This window comes from Rana temporaria, chromosome 11 (assembly GCF_905171775.1).
Source record: "Rana temporaria chromosome 11, aRanTem1.1, whole genome shotgun sequence".
Lineage (NCBI taxonomy): Eukaryota > Metazoa > Chordata > Amphibia > Anura > Ranidae > Rana > Rana temporaria.
In genome coordinates this window covers 131,599,143-131,618,682 of record NC_053499.1, presented here as the reverse complement: position 1 = coordinate 131,618,682, position 19,540 = coordinate 131,599,143, and the positions used below count along the sequence as shown (strand labels likewise).

Here is a 19,540-nt window from a genome sequence, read left to right as displayed (position 1 = left end):
ATTAACATTTCCAGAGAAAATATTTAATCGTGGATTTCTGGGAATTTCCCTGGCGATACGGGACAGTTCACGGCTATGCTAAATCCATTGCATTCTAAGATAAAAACTATGGGATGCCTATATTATTTTAGATGGTAAGTGCCTCATATTTTACCTTGCTGCTTTATTTTTTATTTTTTTATCTGAATCATCTACTTTTTACTATCTGATAAACTCACCACTGCCGCCACATGTTATTATAACATTGCACAATGAATAAATGTGCATTACGTTTTATACATGCCCGTTTAGAGGAAAGTGAAAGTGAAAACAGTTTTACACAGACTCCAGTTGTCTGCCAAATACATTCAGCTTATTGCATTCATGGGACCTGCGTCTTTACAGTAGCACACGTTACCTAGCTGAAGATTTTTGGCTACAAAAAGGGGGATTTTTTTTTTTTTTTTTATCATTTATGGATTATTTAATTGCAACTGGCATCTTTACTCTGCCATTCCTTATTGCAGATGATCACGCCCCTACCCCCTAGAAGAAGGGGTTTTCCGCATGGTATTTACTTTCTTTTTGTGTCGAAGGTAGACTCGCTTGGGACGATAAAGACATGCTTCGCAGATCTCGCAAAAAACGTAAATTTTAATGGTAAGTAGTTAATTTCTTGCAATCGCTTGTGTACAATTTCTTGAATGCATAGGATTTTAGGATAGGCAGTTGTAGTTGTAGAACTCAACTGTTCTCATCACAAAAAATGCTGGCAAAATATATCACATGTGCCTGCAAACTCCCACACATATAGACGTTATTTGGGGCCTCAAATCTGACCTCTTAACCACCTAAGCCCCGTACCATTTCGCTGGCCAAAGACCAGAGCACTTTTTGCGATTCGGCACTGCGTCTACCGTATTTATCGCGGTATAACGCGCTCCCGCGTATACCGCGCACCCCCAAAGTGACCCCCAATCCTGTGCAAAAAAAGTTATTTTTGTACTTACAGTTTTGGTGTCTTGCGCAGCGTCCATCGTCGGGTCCGGCGTCCTTCTGCGGCTTCGGGTGTCCTCTTCGGTGGGTCCGGCATCCTTCTGCTGGTTCGGGTGTCCTTCTGCGGCTTCGGGTGTCCTTCTGCGGCGGGTCCGGTGTCCTCTTCGGCGGGTCCGGCGTCCTTCTGCGTCGTCCTCGCATCCTGCCCGCTCGTTTCCCGCGCCGAGTTTTGAATACTGCGCCAGCATATACTGAGCGCAGTACACTTGGGCAGGCTCGGCAACTGTCGCGCTCATGTCCTGTACGTCCAGGACGTGACCGTGGAAGAAGCCGAGACTGGCCGACTATACCCGAGTGTACTGCGCTCGGTATATGTCGGCTCAGTATTCAAAACTCGGCGCGGGAAAACAGGTATCGGCGTATATCGCACACCCACGATTTTGTCCTGATTTTCAGGGCAAAAAAGTGCGCGATATACGCCGATAAATACGGTATTTAACTGACAATTGCGCAGTCGTGGGACGTGGCTCCCAAACAAAATTGACATCCTTTTTTTCCCACAAATAGAGCTTTCTTTTGGCGGTATTTGATCACCTCTGCGTTTTTTATTTTTTGCACTATAAACAAAAATAAAGCGACAACATTGAAAAAATTATTTTTTTACTTTTTGCTATAATAAATATCACCAAAAATTCTATAAAAAAAAATGTTTCCACAGTTTAGGCCAATACGTATTCTTCTACATATTTTTGGTAAAAAAAAAAAAAATCGCAAAACGTGTATATTGATTGGTTTGCACAAAAGTAATAGCATCTACAAAATAGGGGTAGTTTTATGGCATTTTTATTATTAATTTATTTTTTACACGTAATGGCAGCGATCTGTGTTTTTTATCATGACTGCAACTTTATGGCGGACACATCGGACACCTTTGACACATTTTTGGGACCATTGTCATTTTTACTACGATCAGTGCTATAAAAATGCACTGATTACTGTAAAAATTACACTGGCAGTGAAGGGGTTAACCACTAGGTGGCGCTGAAGGGGTTAAAGGAACACTAAAGGCAAGATTTTTTGGGGGGTAAAATAACAAACATGTTATACTTACCTCCACTGTGCAGCTCGTTTTGCACAGAGTGTCCCCTAACCCTGTCTTCTGGGGTCCCTCGGCGGCTGTCTCGGCTCCTCCTCGCAAAAGACTTCCACCTTCATGCGAGCTCCCTCGCATGGTGGAAAGCTTTTGCGAGCACACTCCCGTGATACAGCGGTGGCCATAGCCGCCGACTGTATCACTCGGCCCAGCCCCCCCCCGGCGCGCCGCGTCATTGGATGTGATTGACAGCAGCGCCAGCCAATGGCTGCGCTGCTATCAATCTGTCCAACCTAGCCAATCAACGGCCAGGCTGTGAACCGAACAGGATGACGAGGACGCGCCCGGGACTTTCGAGGGGTAAGGTAAGTAAAAGGGGGGCTCGGGGGGGGGGGGGCATGGGCGGTGCTGACGGATGATTTTTCACCTTAATGCATAGGATGCATTAAGGTAAAAAAACATTTACCTTTACAACCCCTTTAAGTGTGTCCTAGGGAGTGATTCTTACTGTAGGGGGGATGGGCTGTGTGTGACACGACACTGATCACCGCTTCCGATTAAAGGAAGCAGTGATCCAGTATCCTGTCACTAGGAAGAATGGGGAAATGCTTGTTTACAACAGCATTTCCCCGTTCTTCCTCTTCGTTAGATGACAGACATCGGGACCTGCGGTTGGACTCACGGAGCTCGCAGCGGGCACGCAGCGTCCACAATGCTGCTTCTTAAAGGGGACGTATGTATACTTCCATCTGCCTGCCTGTGCCATTCTGCCGGCGTTTGATCACCTCTGCGGTTTTTATTTTTTGCGCTATAAACAAAAAAAGAGCGACAATTTTGAAAAAAATTAATATTTTTTACTTTTTGCTATAATAAATATCCCCCAAAAATTGTTATTGATTGGTTTGTGCAAAAGTTATAGCATTTACAAAATAGGGGGTATTTTTATGGCATTTTTATTAATATATTTTTTTTACTAGTAATGGCGGCGATCAGCGATTTTTTTTTTCGGTACTGCGACATTATGGCGGACACTTCGGACACTTTTGACACATTTTTGGGACCATTGGCATTTTTATAGCGATCAGTGCTATTAACACTAGGGGGCGGGGAAGGGGTTAACTATGTTCCCTGGGTGTGTTCTAACTGTAGGGGGGGTGGCCTCACTAGGGGAAATTACTGATCTTCTGTTCATACATTGTGTGAACAGAAGATCAGCATTTCTCTCCCTGACAGCTCTGTAACGAGCGATCGCGTGTGCCCGGTGAGAGCGGGGCGTGCGCCCCCTAGTGGCCTGCGCGAGAGCCGGCGGCAGGTCGGCAAGCAGTTAAAGGGTTTGTAAAGGTAAAAAAGAATTTCCTAAATAGCTTCCTTTACCTTAGTGCAGTCCTCCTTCACTTACGTCATCTTTCGATTTTGCTTTTAAATTATTAAAATTAAATTATAAAATTATTTCTTCTGAGAAATCTTCACTTCCTGTTCTTCTGTCTGTAACTACACACCGTAATGCAAGGCTTTCTCCCTGGTGTGGAGAGCCTCTTGAGGGGGCGAGCAGGAGAGTCATGACGCTCTCTACGTTGCAGATAGAGAAAGGAGCTGTGTGTTAGTGGGCGCCCTGACACTCCTGCTCGCCCCCTCCCCCCTCAAGAGGCTTTCTCCACACCAGGGAGAAAGCCTTGCATTACGGTGTGTAGTTACAGACAGAAGAACGGGAAGTGAGAATTTTTAGAAGAAATAAGGACATTTAAAAGAAAAATGGAAGGATGATGTAAGTGGAGGAGGACTGCACTAAGGTAAAGGAAGCTATTTAGCGATTTTTTTTTTTACCTTTACAACCCCTTTAAGTCAAAACAGTACAGGATGGATTATGATTTGCACTCAAATATAAGAACTTCCTACTGCATTAGGCCATACATTATGCAAGGGTCTCAAACTGGTGGGAATCCAGCTGTTGCAAAACTACAAGTCCCATCATGCCTCTGTCTGTGGGAGTCATGCTTGTAACTGTCAGCCTTGCAATGCCTCATGGGACATGTAGTTTTGACCCCTGCATTATAGTCTACTAGCACTAGATGCCCTTTATTCATGCCATCCCTGGAGCAAATGTACAATACGAGACTGTTCGATAGGGAAAGTATTACAAATTATTTGTACATACATAAATTGTACATACAATGTATACATACATGCATACACAAATATATATATGCATATATCAATCTGTCTATCACTCTCTACATGTATATCTATATATACACCTATCTATCTATCTATATATATATATATACACATTTATACAAATATATACTTGTGTGTATACATATGAATACATGAGGTCAATTGATTTTATATGTATATAACCAGACACTTATATACTACTTAACTTTTAGGTTATTAATGCTATACCCTGAAAACCTTCTGACAATAAAAAGTAGATGACTTGTCAGGCCTCTCATATTTATGTAAATAGATAAGTGCATATCCAGTATATTAGCTTAAGAATTACATTTTGATCATAAAAAGCATACTCCAAAATACTGTAAACTGAATTTATAATGTTTGCATATAAGTATTAAAGGGGTTGTAAAGGTTTGTTTTTTATTTTATGTTCCTTTAAGCTAGTGCATTGTTGGTTCACCTACTTTTTCCTTCCTTTTTACTTCTAAATGTTTTTTTTCTTTGTCTGAATTTCTCACTTCCTGTTTCTCCTCGGTAAGCTTGCCCCCATCAACCGAGCCGTTCTGGCTGGGGGTTAGTCAGCCAGAACAGCTTACTGAGGAGAAACAGGAAGTGAGAAATTCAGACAAAGAAAAAAAAACATTTAGAAGGGAAATAGAAGGAAAAGGTAAGTTAACCAACAATGCACTAGCTTAAAGGAACCTATTTATAAAATAAAAAACAAACCTTTACAACCCCTTTAAGAATTGATATAGATTTGTATACATTTTTTTTATAAATTAAAAAAACGTTGGGGAACCCCCAAACCCGTCCAGCCTGTTTCCTAGCATTGTATAATTTGTCCATTTAGTCATTGTTGGTTATGTTTGATATGAACATTAGGAGACGGAAATACAATGCCATCACGGATTTGTTATTAAGGTGCCTATAAACAACTTAAACTTAGGCCCATTCCTGCTGAACCGGCTTATATTCTAGCCGTGCAAGCACCACCCAACTCTATAAAATTTAAATAATTGAATAAGTCAGGTAGAAAATTATCCCTTGAACAGAACCTGCATCCAATCAGATGCAGTCATTGTTCAAGTATTCAGACAGGTGCTACATGAATACCATAATCAGCAATAGGGATTAGCATGGAGGGGGCTGAGTGAGAGAAAATCAAGTTGTATGTGGCGGCCTTTAGAGATATACGCCCTAGGGGCCAGATCCACAAAGATCTGCCTATCTTTAGGCAGGCATAGCGTATCTCAGATACACTACGCCGCCGTAACTTAGAGCGTAATTTCCGTATCCATAAAGAATTTGCGCCGTAAGTTACGGCGGCGTAGTGTAAATGTGTGGGCGTAAGGGCGCGGAATTCAAATGACTAAGATGTGGGCGTGTTTTATGTTAATGTATCTTGACCCCACGTAAATGACGTTTTACGTTTTACACTGAACAAAGCAGAGTCCGTCGGGCGGACGGTTATTAGATAGTTATTAGGTACTCGAGGTAGCCTCGATGGCAGCCGGCTACTCGCGATTGCTTCTGAGAAGGAGAGAACAGAGATCTGTCAATATAAATAGACAGATCTCCATTCTGGGTGAGGAGAGCGTTCTGTTGTTCCTAATGCTTAGGAACAATGATCAGTCTCCTCACACAGGCAGTCCCATCCCCCACAGATAGAATCACTACCTAGGTAACACAATTAACCCCTTGATCGCCCCCTAGTGTTAACCCCTTCCCTGCCAATGACATTTATTCAGTAATCAGTGGCTATTTATAGCAAAGATCACTGTATACATGTCAATGATTTCAAAATAATGTCAAAAGTGTCCGATCTGTCCGCCGTAAGTTTGCAGTCCTGATAAAAAAAATCGCTGCCATTACTAGTAAAAAAAATTAAATAAAATGCCATAAATCTATCCCCTATTTTGTAGTCGCTATAACTTTTGCGCAGACCAATCAATATATGCTTATTGCGATTTATTTACCAAAAATATGTAGAAGAATACATATATGCCTAAACTCAGGAAGAGTTTTTTTTTATATTTCTTGGGGATATTTATTATAGCAAAAAGTAAAAAAATATTGCTTTTTTTTTCATTTGTTGCTGTTTACAATATTCTGTACCTTGTGATACAGTTATGTTTTGTTTGCTTTCTACAACCCAATAAAAATACAATTTTGCAAAAAAAAATTCTTCCGGGGCTGACGTGGTTAAAGCCCAATTTATCATAATGACTGGTCATATAGAGTCGGTTGTATGGAGATCAGTGGAAAAAAAATAAAAAACAATGGCCCAAAACGTTGATTTGTTTAAGTGGACATTTGAAATGTAATATTCCTGGTTGCCATCCAGGGCCCTGGGGACCTCTGGGCCCTTTAACCACTTAAGCCCCGGACCAATATGCAGCCTAAAGACCCAAGGTGTTTTTACAGTTCAGGACTGCGTCGCTTTAACAGACAATTGCGCGGTCGTGCGACGTGGCTCCCAAACAAAATTGGCGTCCTTTTTTCCCCACAAATAGAGCTTTCTTTTGGTGGTATTTGATCACATCTGCGGTTTTTAGTTTTTGCGCTATAAACAAAAATAGAGCGACAATTTTGAAAAAAAAGCAATATTTTTTACTTTTTGCTGTAATAAATATCCCCCAAAAACATATATAAAACCTTTTTTTTCCCTCAGTTTAGGCCGATACGTATTCTTCTACCTATTTTTAGTAAAAAAAATCGCAATAAGCGTTTATCGATTGGTTTGCGCAAAATTTATAGTGTTTACAAAATAGGGGATAGTTTTATTGCATTTTTATTATTTATTTATTTTTTTACTACTAATGGCGGCGATCAGCAATTTTTTTCGTGACTGCGACATTATGGCGGACACTTCGGACAATTTTGACACATTTTTGGGACCATTGTCATTTTCACAGCAAAAAATGCATTTAAATTGCATTCTTTATTGTGAAAATGACAGTTGCAGTTTGGGAGTTAACCACAGGTGGCGCTGTAGGAGTTAGGGTGCACCTAGTATGTGTTTACAACTGTTTGGGGGTGTGGCTGTAGGAATGACGTCATCGATCGTGTCTTCCCTATAAAGGGAATGACGCGATCGATGCGCCGCCATAGTGAAGGACGGGGAAGCCGTGTTTACACACGGCTCTCCCCGTTCTTCAGCTCCGGGGAGCGATCGCGACGGAGCGGCTATAAACAAATAGCCGCGCCGTGGTCCCGGATCGCTCCCCGAGCGGACCCGACCTCCGCATGTAGCGGGGGGGGTCCCGATCGGACCCCCCACCCGCTAATAGGCGAGGACGTACGTGTACGCCCATGTGCCTGTACGTGCCATATTGTGGACGTATATGTACATGCGGGGGTCGGGAACTGGTTAATAAAAAAAAAAATACAAACAATATATAAACAAAAATAAAAAAATAAACATTTATAAAAAAAAGAAATAAAAATAAAAAAAAGAAATAAAATAATATAAAAAAAATAAAAAATAAAATATTTTTTTAATTTAAAAAAAAATAAAAAAAAGGGGGGGGTTGCCATCTGGGGCCCTGTGGGCCTCCGGGCCCCTGGGGACCTCCGGGCTCCTAAACAAATTTTTTTTTCAAAGGGGGTTGCTTTGGGCCCCCAACAGTGACATGGCCCTGGGCAGCTGCCCCTGTTTGTCCTATGGTAAAGACGGCCCTGAGCATGGACTTTCCTCACCTGACCAGTGCAGGTAACCTAGGGCAGCCACAGTTAGGTACAGTAAGGGAGGGAACGTTATTGCATGTTATACATGTTTTGCCAAGTTTCCAGTAAATGTTGATTCAACTGCTCAGAGCTTGGTCTGAAGTTATTCAAGGGGTGCATGTGAGGATTTGGCATTTCATCAAAGAACCTGAGTCTATACTCACAATATTGGGTATGTGTAACACCACTATGACAGAGATTCAGTAATAATTGCAAGGAGAAACAGCAGCCAGTTGTTGGTGTGGTACCTGTTAGGTGACAGGTTGCCCGGTAGTGAGGGGGTTGGTGCTTTGACTCCCTCTCAAGCTGTGTATCTTTGCTGGTCACTTGGAGTGGACTAACATTATGGAGGTCTATTTTTTAGTCACATGGTAGGGGAAGAGAAAAGTTAGGTAAGAGCACACTTGGGGTTCGCTATGTGCTCAGCCGGACCCCATTCTGTTATTGGGGGTGAAGCAACATTGGTACGCTGACTGGTGGCTCACTCCACGCCTAGGTTCGCGCCTTTCCCTCTGAATTGAACACAAATATCAGTAGAAGTGTGTAGGACGAAACAGTTTAAGAAGGAACTCTGTACTTTACGTACTGCATACATGTGGTTCATCTCTGAGTTGGAATGTTTAACCTTCCACATGACCGCAGCTCACACCTGGTCCCGGGTATTGATGAGGACACCTTCGGGCGAAGTAATAACCTGCTTGCAAGGGTTAGTGACTCTGTTTAATGCCTGGCGTAGCCCAAAGAACCCATCCCTTGGGTAGGCCTCTCATGTGACTTTTGCTTGCCGCTTGCCGACCAGCGCACACAGATGTATGTCGGCAGAAGGGCTAGTACAGGCAAATGGGCGTACCTGTACGTCCCTTTGAATTTGCTGCCGTGCAGGCGCATGCCAGCGGCGTACTCTGTGATCGTGCCCGCGGGTCCCGCGGACTTGATGTCCACCAGTGTCCCGCGATCGTGGCACAGAGAGGCAGAACAGGTAGATGCCTATGTAGACAAGGCATTTCCCTGTTCTGCCTAGTGACATGACAGGGATCTACTGCTCCCTGTGATCGGGAGCAGTGGTAGCCCATCCCCCCATCCCCCACAGTTAGAATCACTCCCTAGAACACACTTAACCCCTTGATCACCCCCTAGTGGTTAACCCCTTCCCTGCCAGTGTCATTTACACAGTAAGCAGTGCATTTTTATAGCACTGAGTGCTGATTTTTTTTTTTTTACCAAAAATATGTAGAAGAATACATATCGTCCTAAACTGAGGAAAAAGGATATTTATTATAGAAAAAAGTTAAGAATATAGTTTTTTTTTCAAAATTGTCGCTCTTTTTTGTTCATAGCGCAAAAAATAAAAACTGCAGAGGTGATCAAATACCAACAAATGAAAGCTCTATTTGTGGGGAAAAAAAGGACGTCAATTTTGTTTGGGTACAGCGTCGCACGACCGCGCAATTGTCAGCTAAACCGACGCAATGGTCAGGAAGGGGGTAAATTCTTCCGGGGCTGAAGTGGTTAACCGAGGAGAGAGTAGATGGATCCTGTACCTCACAGATGGATTTTAGTGTTATACCCTGTACACACGATCGGTTCGATGGACCGTTTTCATCGGACGAACCAATCGTGTGTGGGCCCCATCAGTTTTTTTCCCATCGGTGAAAAAAAATCGAACCTGTTTTATAAATTTCGTATGGTTAAAAAACTGATAGAAAAAAAACATCGTCTGTGGGGAAATCCATCGGTCAAAATTCCACGCATGCTCAGAATCAAGTCGACGCATGCTCGGATGCATTGAACTTCATTTTTCTCTGCACGTCGTTGTGTTTTACGTCACCGCGTTGGACACGATCGGCGTTTTAACCGATGGTGTGTAGGCAAGACTGATGAATGTCAGCTTCATCGGATATCTGATGAAAAAAATCCATCGGTTCGTTTTCATCAGACGAACCGATCGTGTATACAGGGCAGAACCGAAACTAGAATAGAACTATATATCATTTGTTATACCTATTTACTAGCAAGCTCTGTGTGTTTTGAAGAACCACAGCTATCATTATTACTCATGCAATAAAGCATTTTGTAGTAAAAATATCTACCATCTAAAGGTTGCATAAAGAAATTCGATAGGGTATGAGTAAGGTGGATAGGAAACATACTGCTATGATGCCTGATCCAGTGCCTCACTGAGTTGCTACAGGGCGCACTCTGAAACACTGACTTAATTTAGAGATCAGTGGGCCAGATTCTCAGTAGAGTTACGACGGTGTATCTCAGGAAACTTTGTCGTATCTCTGTTTTTTGACCCGCGTATCTATGCGAGTGATTCCTAGAATCATTTTCGCATAGATACGCTGAAGATCCGACATGTGTAAGTCACTTACACTGTCGGATCTTAAATGTAATTCGCCGCCGGCCGCTAGGTGGCGTTTACGTTCAGGTCTCATTTGTTTATGCAAATGAGCCTGATACGCCGATTCCCGAACGAAATTGCGTCGCGTAACCGTCGCTTACGTCGTTTGCGTAAGGTTACCCCTGCTATATGAGGGGTAACCTTACACCAGTCCCACGTATGCCATGTTAAGTATGGCGTCGGGTCCGCGTCGTCTTTTCCCGTCGGCTACGTCGTTTTCATAAGTCGTTCTTGAATACGACTGTACATCAATGACGCACACGTCGGCGTCATTGACGTTTTCCGCCGAGAACTGGAGCATGCGCACTGGGCTATTTTTAGCCCGGCGCATGCGCAGTTCGATCGGAACGGGGGCGCGCTTAATTTAAATATAAGCCGCCCCCTTTGAAATACGCGGGGATACGCCGGGCCTTTAACACTACGCCTCCGCAAACTACGGAGCAAGTGCTTGAGGAATATGGCACTTGCTCCAGTAAGTTGGGGCGGCGTAGTGTAAATAGCTTACGCGAGGCCGCCGCAGATTATTGGAGAATCTGGCCCAGTAGCTTTATCTAAAAAAAAAAAAAATCTACTATCAAATTATTATTATTATACAGAGTTTATATAGCGCCAACAGTTTGTGCAACGCTTTAATATGTGAGAGCAGACAGCACAGTAACAATACAATTCAATACAGGAGGAATCAGAGGGCCCATTCCCGTTAGAGCTTTGTGGTGTCGTTGGAAACCCAATTTTCCATCTGTCTGGCGGATCGGATGAAAACGGACAGGCGATCCGTTTTCATCCGATCCCCCATAGAGGACAATGGAGCTCTGACAGGTCCGTCCCTACACAGTGAGCAGAGACGGACCTGTCATCCGCTGGCTCAGCGGGGATCAACGGAGCGATCACCTCACTAAGCTTGCGGAGTCTGTGAAAACAGACGTGTGTGTGAAAGGGGCCTTACAGTTATCTGGTTTGCTTTAACCTGTTGTTGCCCGCATAACACATATGGGTAGGGCTGGCTTTAATGCCCACACGCAGGGCCGGCCCTACCATGGGACCCGATGGTACCATTGTACCAGGCAGCACTTTCAGGGGGGCAGCAAATTTCCTGCCTGCACGCCATCCCATTCCACCAGCTCCACTCTCCACTCCACTGTGGGGTTAATTGCATGAATAGAGCCATAACAGGTCCTTTTTATACTCCTATATACATGTATAGAGCCATGATAGGTCCACTTTAGTTATCATGATATAAAATAATGGATGTGGGGGCATTTTGGTGGGCGTAAGTTTTTTTTTGGGGGTGGCAGCATTTCATTCTTGGTACCAGGCAGCACAATGTCTTGGGCCGGCACTGCCCACACGTCACACATACACGTCACTGGGAAGCTGATGTTTCTGTACTGAGAACGTGCTTGCCTGGCACTCCCAGCACAGAGACCAGCTCTTAGTTCAAACTATGATCCGTAGCGACGAGACCATTACCGATCATGTGACCACTGTGACAGCCAATCACAGTGGTCACATGATCACTGATACTTCCAAACCCCTCTTGGTGTTTAGAACCTTTAAACGGGAGGCCAGGGTGGGGTTAATTTTTTAATAGACATGTGCATGATGAAAACATTTTTCCGTTTGATTTTGATTCGTTAATCTGGTTATTACGTTTTAGTTCAATTTGGTTGTTTCATTCAATTCGTATTCGGAATTCGTATACGGATTTTTCGAATTTTCTTTGAATCTACAGATTTTTCGAAACGATACATTTTCAAATTGGTCGAAACGAAAATATTATATTGTTTTTTCGATTTGAAGACATACGTTCCGCCGCCTCAGATCTATAAGAATATGCCCCAGCATTATTTCAAAATGGTAATTTTTAAAAATACACACACTCTTTTAGGTAGATTCACGTAGGGGCGCCTAACTTTAGGGCGGCCTAGCCTAGTCTTTTTAGGCTACCCCGGCGTAAATTAGTTAGGCTAGTAGTGATTCTTAAACCACTTACCTGCTAATTTTCGGCGGCGTAGCCTAGAACGAGCGGGCGTAAGCGCGCCTAATTCAAATGACTTTGAGGGGGGCGTGTTGTATTGAAATGAGGCTTGACCTCACGTTTTTTGACACTCCGCATGCGCCGGGCGACTACATTTCCCAGTGCGCATTGCGGCTAAGTAGGCCGTACAGGCCTATTGATTTTGCCGCGTACGTAAACGACGTAAATCCCGATTCGCGGACGACTTGCGCAAACGACGTAAAAAATTCAAACCTCGCGGCGGGAACGGCGGCCATACTTAACATTGTTATTCCACCTCATAGGTGGAATAACTTTAGGCGGCCTATCGCGTACGGAAACAACGTTAATCGACTGCGGCGAGCTTGCGTTCGTTCGGGAATCGGCGTAAATGCTAATTTACATAATCTACGCCGGCCGCAATGGAAGCACCACCTAGCGGTAAGCCAAAACATTGCAATCTAAGATAGGACGGCGAAAGCCGTCCTATCTTAGATATGTTTAAGTGTATCTCTGTTAGAGAATACACTTAAACATAGGTCGGCTTAGATTCAGAGTTAGGTCGGCTTATCTGGAGATAAGCCGGCCTAACTCTTTGTGAATCTACCTATTTGATTTTAACAATATGTGAACAGTTTAGAATTCAACTGGAGTTCAATGTAAAATTCGATGTTCCGACAAGGTAGGGTCTAGGAACCAGTCCTAATCAGTTTTCTAGTTTTAAAAAGTGGAAAGATAGCTTGGAACCATCAAGCACTGGTCCAATAGAGAGAAAGGAAAAGAGAGCTTATAGGAGTTCTAAAGAAATTTTTTTTTTCACCTTAATGCAATCTATGCATTAAGGTGAAAAAACATTGGATGCTGCCGCCCCCCGAGCCCCTGTTACTTACCTGACCCCTCGAAAGTCCCGTGCGGTCCCGAGATCCTTTTCGCCGCTCAGCCTGGCCGCTGATTGGCTAGAGCGGATGGATTGAGAGCAGCGCAGCCATTGGCTGGCGCTGCTGTCAATCACATCCAGTGATGCGGCGCGCCAAGGGGCGGGGCTGAGTGATATAGTGAGCGGCTATGGCCGCTCGCTGTATCACAGGAGTGCGCCCGCAATTACTCACCACCATGCGAGCTCTCGCATGACTGTGGTCAGTAATTGCGGGGAGGACCCCAAAAGACGTGGATCGGGGCCACTCTGTGCAAAACGAACTGCACAGTGGAGGTAAGTATAACATGTTTGTTATTTTAAAGCAAAAAAAAAAATTCCTTTACTAACCCTTTAAGAGAAACAGGAAGAGGGGGGGGGGGTAAGGAATAGGCAGAGGGGATGGAATAGGAAGGGGGGGAGATATACCGTGTGTGAGATCACAGAACACAGAGGGAGGCTTAGGATATACAGTAGGGTCCGTGTTTGATAGAATTATTTTAGTCGGCTGGATCACAGTCAAGGAGGGCTCTATCCTCATCAGAGAAGATAAAAATGTTCCAGAGCGACCAGGTCTTGGAATAGCGTTAATGGGGCAGATTCAGGTACCGCTGCGCACTTCTTACGGAGGCGCAGCGTCCCGTTTTTGCCCTGCGCCCCCGCAAATTATTTGCGCTACGCTTCATTCACGAAGCAGTAGCCACGTAATTTGCGTGGGCGCTCCTTAAAAATGCCCGGCGTAAGGGCGCGTAATTTAAATGATCCCGTAGGGGGCGTGGATCATTTAAATTAGGCGCGTTCCCGCGCCGAACGTAGTGCGCATGCTCCGTCAGGAAACTTTCCCGATGTGCATTGCGGCAAATGACGTCGCAAGGACGTCATTTGCTTCAAAGTGAACGTGAATGGCGTCCAGCGCCATTCACCATTCACTTACGCAAACGCCGTTAAATTTTAAATTTGCGACGCGGGAACGACGGGTATACGTAGCATTGGCTGCCCCTGCAAAAACCGACGTACGCAAACGACGTAAACTGCGTACGCAGGGCTCGCGTAGGGTTGTGAATCGGCGTTAGTATGCAATTTGCATACTATACGCTGACCACAACGGGAACGCCACCTAGCGGCCTGCGTAAGAATGCAGCCTAATATATGACGGCATAAGGAGCCTTATGCCAGTCATTTCTTAAGCTGCAGACGGCGTATCGAGGTTCCTGAATCAGGAGCATTCGATACGCCAGGGCAAGTAAGCAATTGCGCTGCGTAACTATGGTTACGCAGACACAATTGCTCTCTGAATCTGGGCCCTTGTTGATGGCGTGCTGAAAGAACCAAGTCTTCCAGTTTGTTTATTTCCCCTACTTTTCGGAGCCATATTCCTATTATCAGGGAGTGTGGGGATTTCTATCTAATGCATGCTTTAGCGGCGTCTAGGAGGTGGCGTATGAAGATTTTTTGTATACTTTCCCAGTGGCATTGGGGGCATGGGGAAGGAAAAAGACCGGGTAATCCGGTATTGGCCGTTCTGTGAATTTTTGGGTGATGCGTTTTAATCTCTTTCCAAAAGTATTTCCGTTTGGGGCAGATACAAAAGATATGAAGGATGGTGCCCTGTTCTTCCTGGCATCTCCAGCGTTGATCAGAAGTTGCAGGGAAAATATTATGCAGTCTCACCTGCGTTCTATACCATCTGGTGAGAGTATTAAAGTTTGTTTCTTGCACTTTCGTGCAGATAGAGGATTTGTATGTAAACATGAGGATGTGTTGTCGTTGTTGTGTACTGAAGGGTTTACCGAGATCCTCTTCCTATTCCCAGATACAACTTAGAGAGTGGGGTTTCGGGGGTGTAATCAATAAGTTGTAGTTGGCTGAGAGCATGTAAGGCATTGCACCTGATTAGGAGCAGTGTTCCTCAAAAGTTGTGAGGGGTCTATTAAAGTTCCCCGGGGGCGGGAGGGATCAGAAAAAGTGAGTGAGTTGGAGAGCTCTCCAAAATCCCAAACCAAGGGTACCCGTCGAGTCGGTGAGCGCTGAGATTGTCGGCCAAGACCCCGCTGTAAGGAACCGGGAGGCTTGCGAGTATCCTGCTCTCATTAGGTTTTGAAAGGTTGCATCCTGCCATCCCGGGGAGAAAAGAAGGTTCCTCAGTATTGGGAATAGTGGTGAGGTCGGGAATGAAATAGAGGTGAGTGTAAACAAGGTCGAACATAGTTGTGTTGTTTGGCCTTAAAAAATGTTATATTGTAATTCGGGTATTTGCATATATCCCAATCTCTGAATAACGAAAGCTGTGGGTATCCCTGTGGGTAGCACTCCACCCAACATACAGCTTTCAATCTGAAACATTTTGGCAAAACAGTGACTGCAGCCAATCGGCTTCAATCACTGTTCAGATTTTCTGACAGCTAAGGATGATCACTGTCAGAATACAATAGCTGGCAGCAGAAGATTCATCAATCCCTGGACTAAACAAGAGAGTTCTTATGCCGCGTACACACGATCATTTTTCAGCATGAAAAAAAACGTCGTTTTTTAGCATGACCAAAAAACAAAGTTTTCCCAACTTCATCATTAAAACAATGTTGCCTACACACCATCGTTTTCAAAAAATAATCTAGCAAAGCGCGATGACGTACAACACGTACGACGGCACTATAAAGGGGAAGTTCCATTCGCCTTTGGGCTGCTTTAGCTGATTCCGTGTTAGTAAAAGACGATTTGCGCTTTTCTGTCTGTTACAGCGTGATGAATGTGCTTACTCTATTATGAACGGTAGTTTTACCAGAACGAGCGCTCCTGTCTCATAACTTGCTTCTGAGCATGCACGTTTTTTTTTACGTCGTTTTAGCCCACACACGATCATTTTTTACAACCCGAAAAAGACGACATAGTTTAAAACGACGTTAAAAAATGCAGCATGTTCGAATTTTTTTTTTGTCGTTTTTCAGAACCTGAAAAATGATTTGTAGCCCACACACGATCATTTTAAATGACGTTTTTGAAAAACTACGTTTTTTTCATGCCGAAAAATGATCGTGTGTACGCGGCATAAGAGTGTATGGTCAGACCTTTCTGCAGCTGTCATCACATACAGACAGTCGTTGCAATAAATGTACTGTTGATTGGCAATTGAGTGCTAAAAGACAAAGGTGAGCCTCAGGCCCCGTACACACCATAGAATCCATCCGCTGAAAAATCTCAGCGGATCGGTTTCAGCGGATAGATTCTATGGTGTGTACATTCCTGCGGATATTTATCCGCAGAAATTTCTGTACAGACTCACCGGATCAATCCGTCCGAAGGGATCCCCCGCATGCGTCGTAATGATTCGACGCATGCGTGGAATTCCTTATATGACAGCGTCGCGCACGTCGCCGCGTCATCATCGCGGCGACGGCGCGACACGTCATCGCGAGGGGATTTCGGCGCGGATTTCGATCCGATGGTGAGTACACTCCATCGGATCCAAATCCTCGCAAATCCTCGAGAGGATTTATCCGCGGAAACGGTCCGTTGGACCGTATCCGCGGATAAATCCTCTCGTGTGTACTAGGCCTTAGTGTTACTAATACACATTACTTAGTATGCATTCTCTTTACTTGAAAAAACATATGTGATACAGCTTAAAAAACTCTTAAGCCCTGTACACACGATTGGATATCTGATGGAATCTAATCCGATGGATTTTTCCGTCGGTAATCCGATGAAGCTGACTTTCATCAGTCTTGCCTACACACCATCAGTCAAAAATCTGACCGTGTCCAATGCGGCGACGTAAAACACTACGACGTGCTGAGAAAAATGAAGTTGAATGCTTCTGAGCATGCTTCGTCTTGAGTTCTGAGCATGCATGGATTTTTGACCGATGGACACAGACGATCGTTTTTTTCTATCGGTTTTTTAGCCATAGGAACATTTTAAAACATGTTCTATTCTTTTTACACCGATGGGGAAAAAAACAAACTGATGGGGCCCACACACGATCGGTTTGTCCGATGAAAACAGTCCATCGGTCTGTTTTCATCAGACAAACCGATCGTGTGTACAGGGCTTTAGTAGCCATCACAAGTGTGAATACACCCAACGAGCAACCAGGAGCTGGGGAAGTAGCAAGATGTTTCCAGGCTCTGGATGCCCGGTGTTGTCACTTATCCTGTGCCTTATAGCACAGTGGTGGTGAGCAGATCATAAGGGTATGTCAATCACTTCTCACACCTGTCAACTCAAAATTTTGGAATAATCACAATTAAACTTTGCATTGACCTGCTTCACTGGAGTTTTTATTTCTTGAGTATAGAAGAAAATAAGATGTGTAAAAATGATCTTCTCTTTCAGATTCAAAATGGAAGATCTGGAAAATGCCATACCCCGGTTGGAGGAATTTCTTTGCCCGAATGTTGCTTGGCTGCTGGAGACCGTGCAAAATCTTCTTCCTGGTGCAGACTTAAGCCACGCATTTCAGATGACAGATGACAGAGGAAAGGTCTCCTCCATTATCCAACAAGTGAGGAGATTCCACACTGCACAATGGAGGGAGCTTATAGACTACATCTGCATGTACTGTCAACTTCCTCTGGATCTGGAGGCGCAGCTCATCAGCCTGGCTGGAGGTTAGTCTCATTTTGTGCTTGGGGGGGATAGTTGGAAAGCTCAACTGCAGCCATTGTTTGGGTTTTGTATAGCATGGGTAAGGGTTAGATAGTTTTGTGTAGAGGAAGGTAACCGTATTTATCGGCGTATACCGCACACTTTTTTCCCCTTAAAATCAGGGGAAAATCGTGGGTGCACGATATACGCCGATACTGCTGTTCCCAGGCGCCGCCGAAATAGACCGAGCCGAGTGTACTGCGCACTCGGCTAGGCCACACTCGACTCCGCCTGCAGCCACGCGAGAGGAGCTGAGACAAGCCGAGCGCCGCAGCCTAGAGCCGTGCCGAGCCGGGTGTACTGCACACTCGGCTAGGCTCGGCCACGCCCACACCCACGCGAGAGGAGCCGAGAGAAGCCAAACACACAGGAAATCCGGCTCCTCTCGGCTCGGCAAAGGCGCCAAATCCAAAAACGGACACGCACAACGCTGGACGGACCCCGCGAGGAAGCCGCAGACAGACACCTCCAAAGCCGCAGACGGACACCTCCAAAGCCGCAGACGGACACCCACAAGGCTGGACGGACCCCGCGCAAGGAAGCCGCAGACGGACACCCACAAGGCTGGACGGACCCCGCGCAAGGCCGCAGACGGACGCCGGACAAGGCCGCCGATGGACGCAGGACAAAAATGTAAGTTTTTATTTTTTTCCTTAAACTACCTTTCTAGGTTTGGGGTGTGCGTTATACGCCGACACGCGGTATACCCCGATAAATACGGTAATTAGATATACTGTACGTAGAATGGAAAAGGGTTAATTTGTTTTGTATTGAGTGGTGAAAGGTTACTTAAGCCAACCATAGACAGATCAGAATGAGGCTGTTTCCCGCGGGGAAATCAGCCGGAGGGCTCTTCCGTTCTGCTCATGCTCGGGTACTTTTCGACGGAGGGCACAAATTGACAGAACACCGGCAGCTGCCAGCATCCTAACAACCATGACTCATCCCTGCTGTCAGTGGGGGATTCCCCGTTGACAGCAGAATGTAAAAAAAAAGAGCCAACAGTAACAACTTGAAAAAAACAAACAAAAAAAACGGCATGCGATTTCCCCTTTCCCCTTAATCCATATCAGGGTGTGTTTATTTCACATTCTAATTATTGGTGAATGAAAGCTGCGTGCTTGGATAAGGGTCTGCAATGGATTTTGGGGGCAACCTTAAGGTTTTCTTTTTTTTGGCATGAGGTCCCCTCCAAAATCAACACCAGAACTGAAGGGGAGACATGCACACAATAAAATAAATAAATAAATGCTGTCAGCTCTTTTGTTTACTTTCTAATGTAAATCTCCACTGATTGTTAAGGACACAAAGGGTGTTGGCAACTTAACTTAACGAACAGCCACCAGTAATTGAATACATTTGGTAAATAGCGTGTGGCTAGACCACAATATTTTTTAACAAATGTATTTGTTTACTATTATTTGAGAATTGACTTTTAGACATCTTTACATGGTATTTACTGAGCGTTTCTTATTTTTGCGGTAGGTAACACATAAACCTGTATTTTATGTAGTTTATCTGGCCATGTAATGAACTACCTTCAGGGGCGGGTCCCTAACAGCAGGGCCGGACTTACCATTGGGCTTGACTGGACTCAAGCCCATGGGCCCTGCC

General features: G+C 44.6%; 1 protein-coding gene across 1 annotated transcript in view; it reads left to right on the top strand.

The window, feature by feature from the left end:
• The first annotated feature begins 363 nt into the window (after positions 1-363).
• NLRC5 (NLR family CARD domain containing 5) overlaps positions 364-19,540 on the top strand; it is a 186,265-nt gene continuing 167,088 nt past the window's right edge. Inside the window, exons 1-2 of the mRNA XM_040329168.1 lie at positions 364-639; positions 17,615-17,889. Coding sequence (XP_040185102.1) covers positions 17,622-17,889 — 268 coding nt within the window. The 5' untranslated portion in view covers positions 364-639; positions 17,615-17,621. The remainder of the gene's footprint in view (positions 640-17,614; positions 17,890-19,540) is intronic.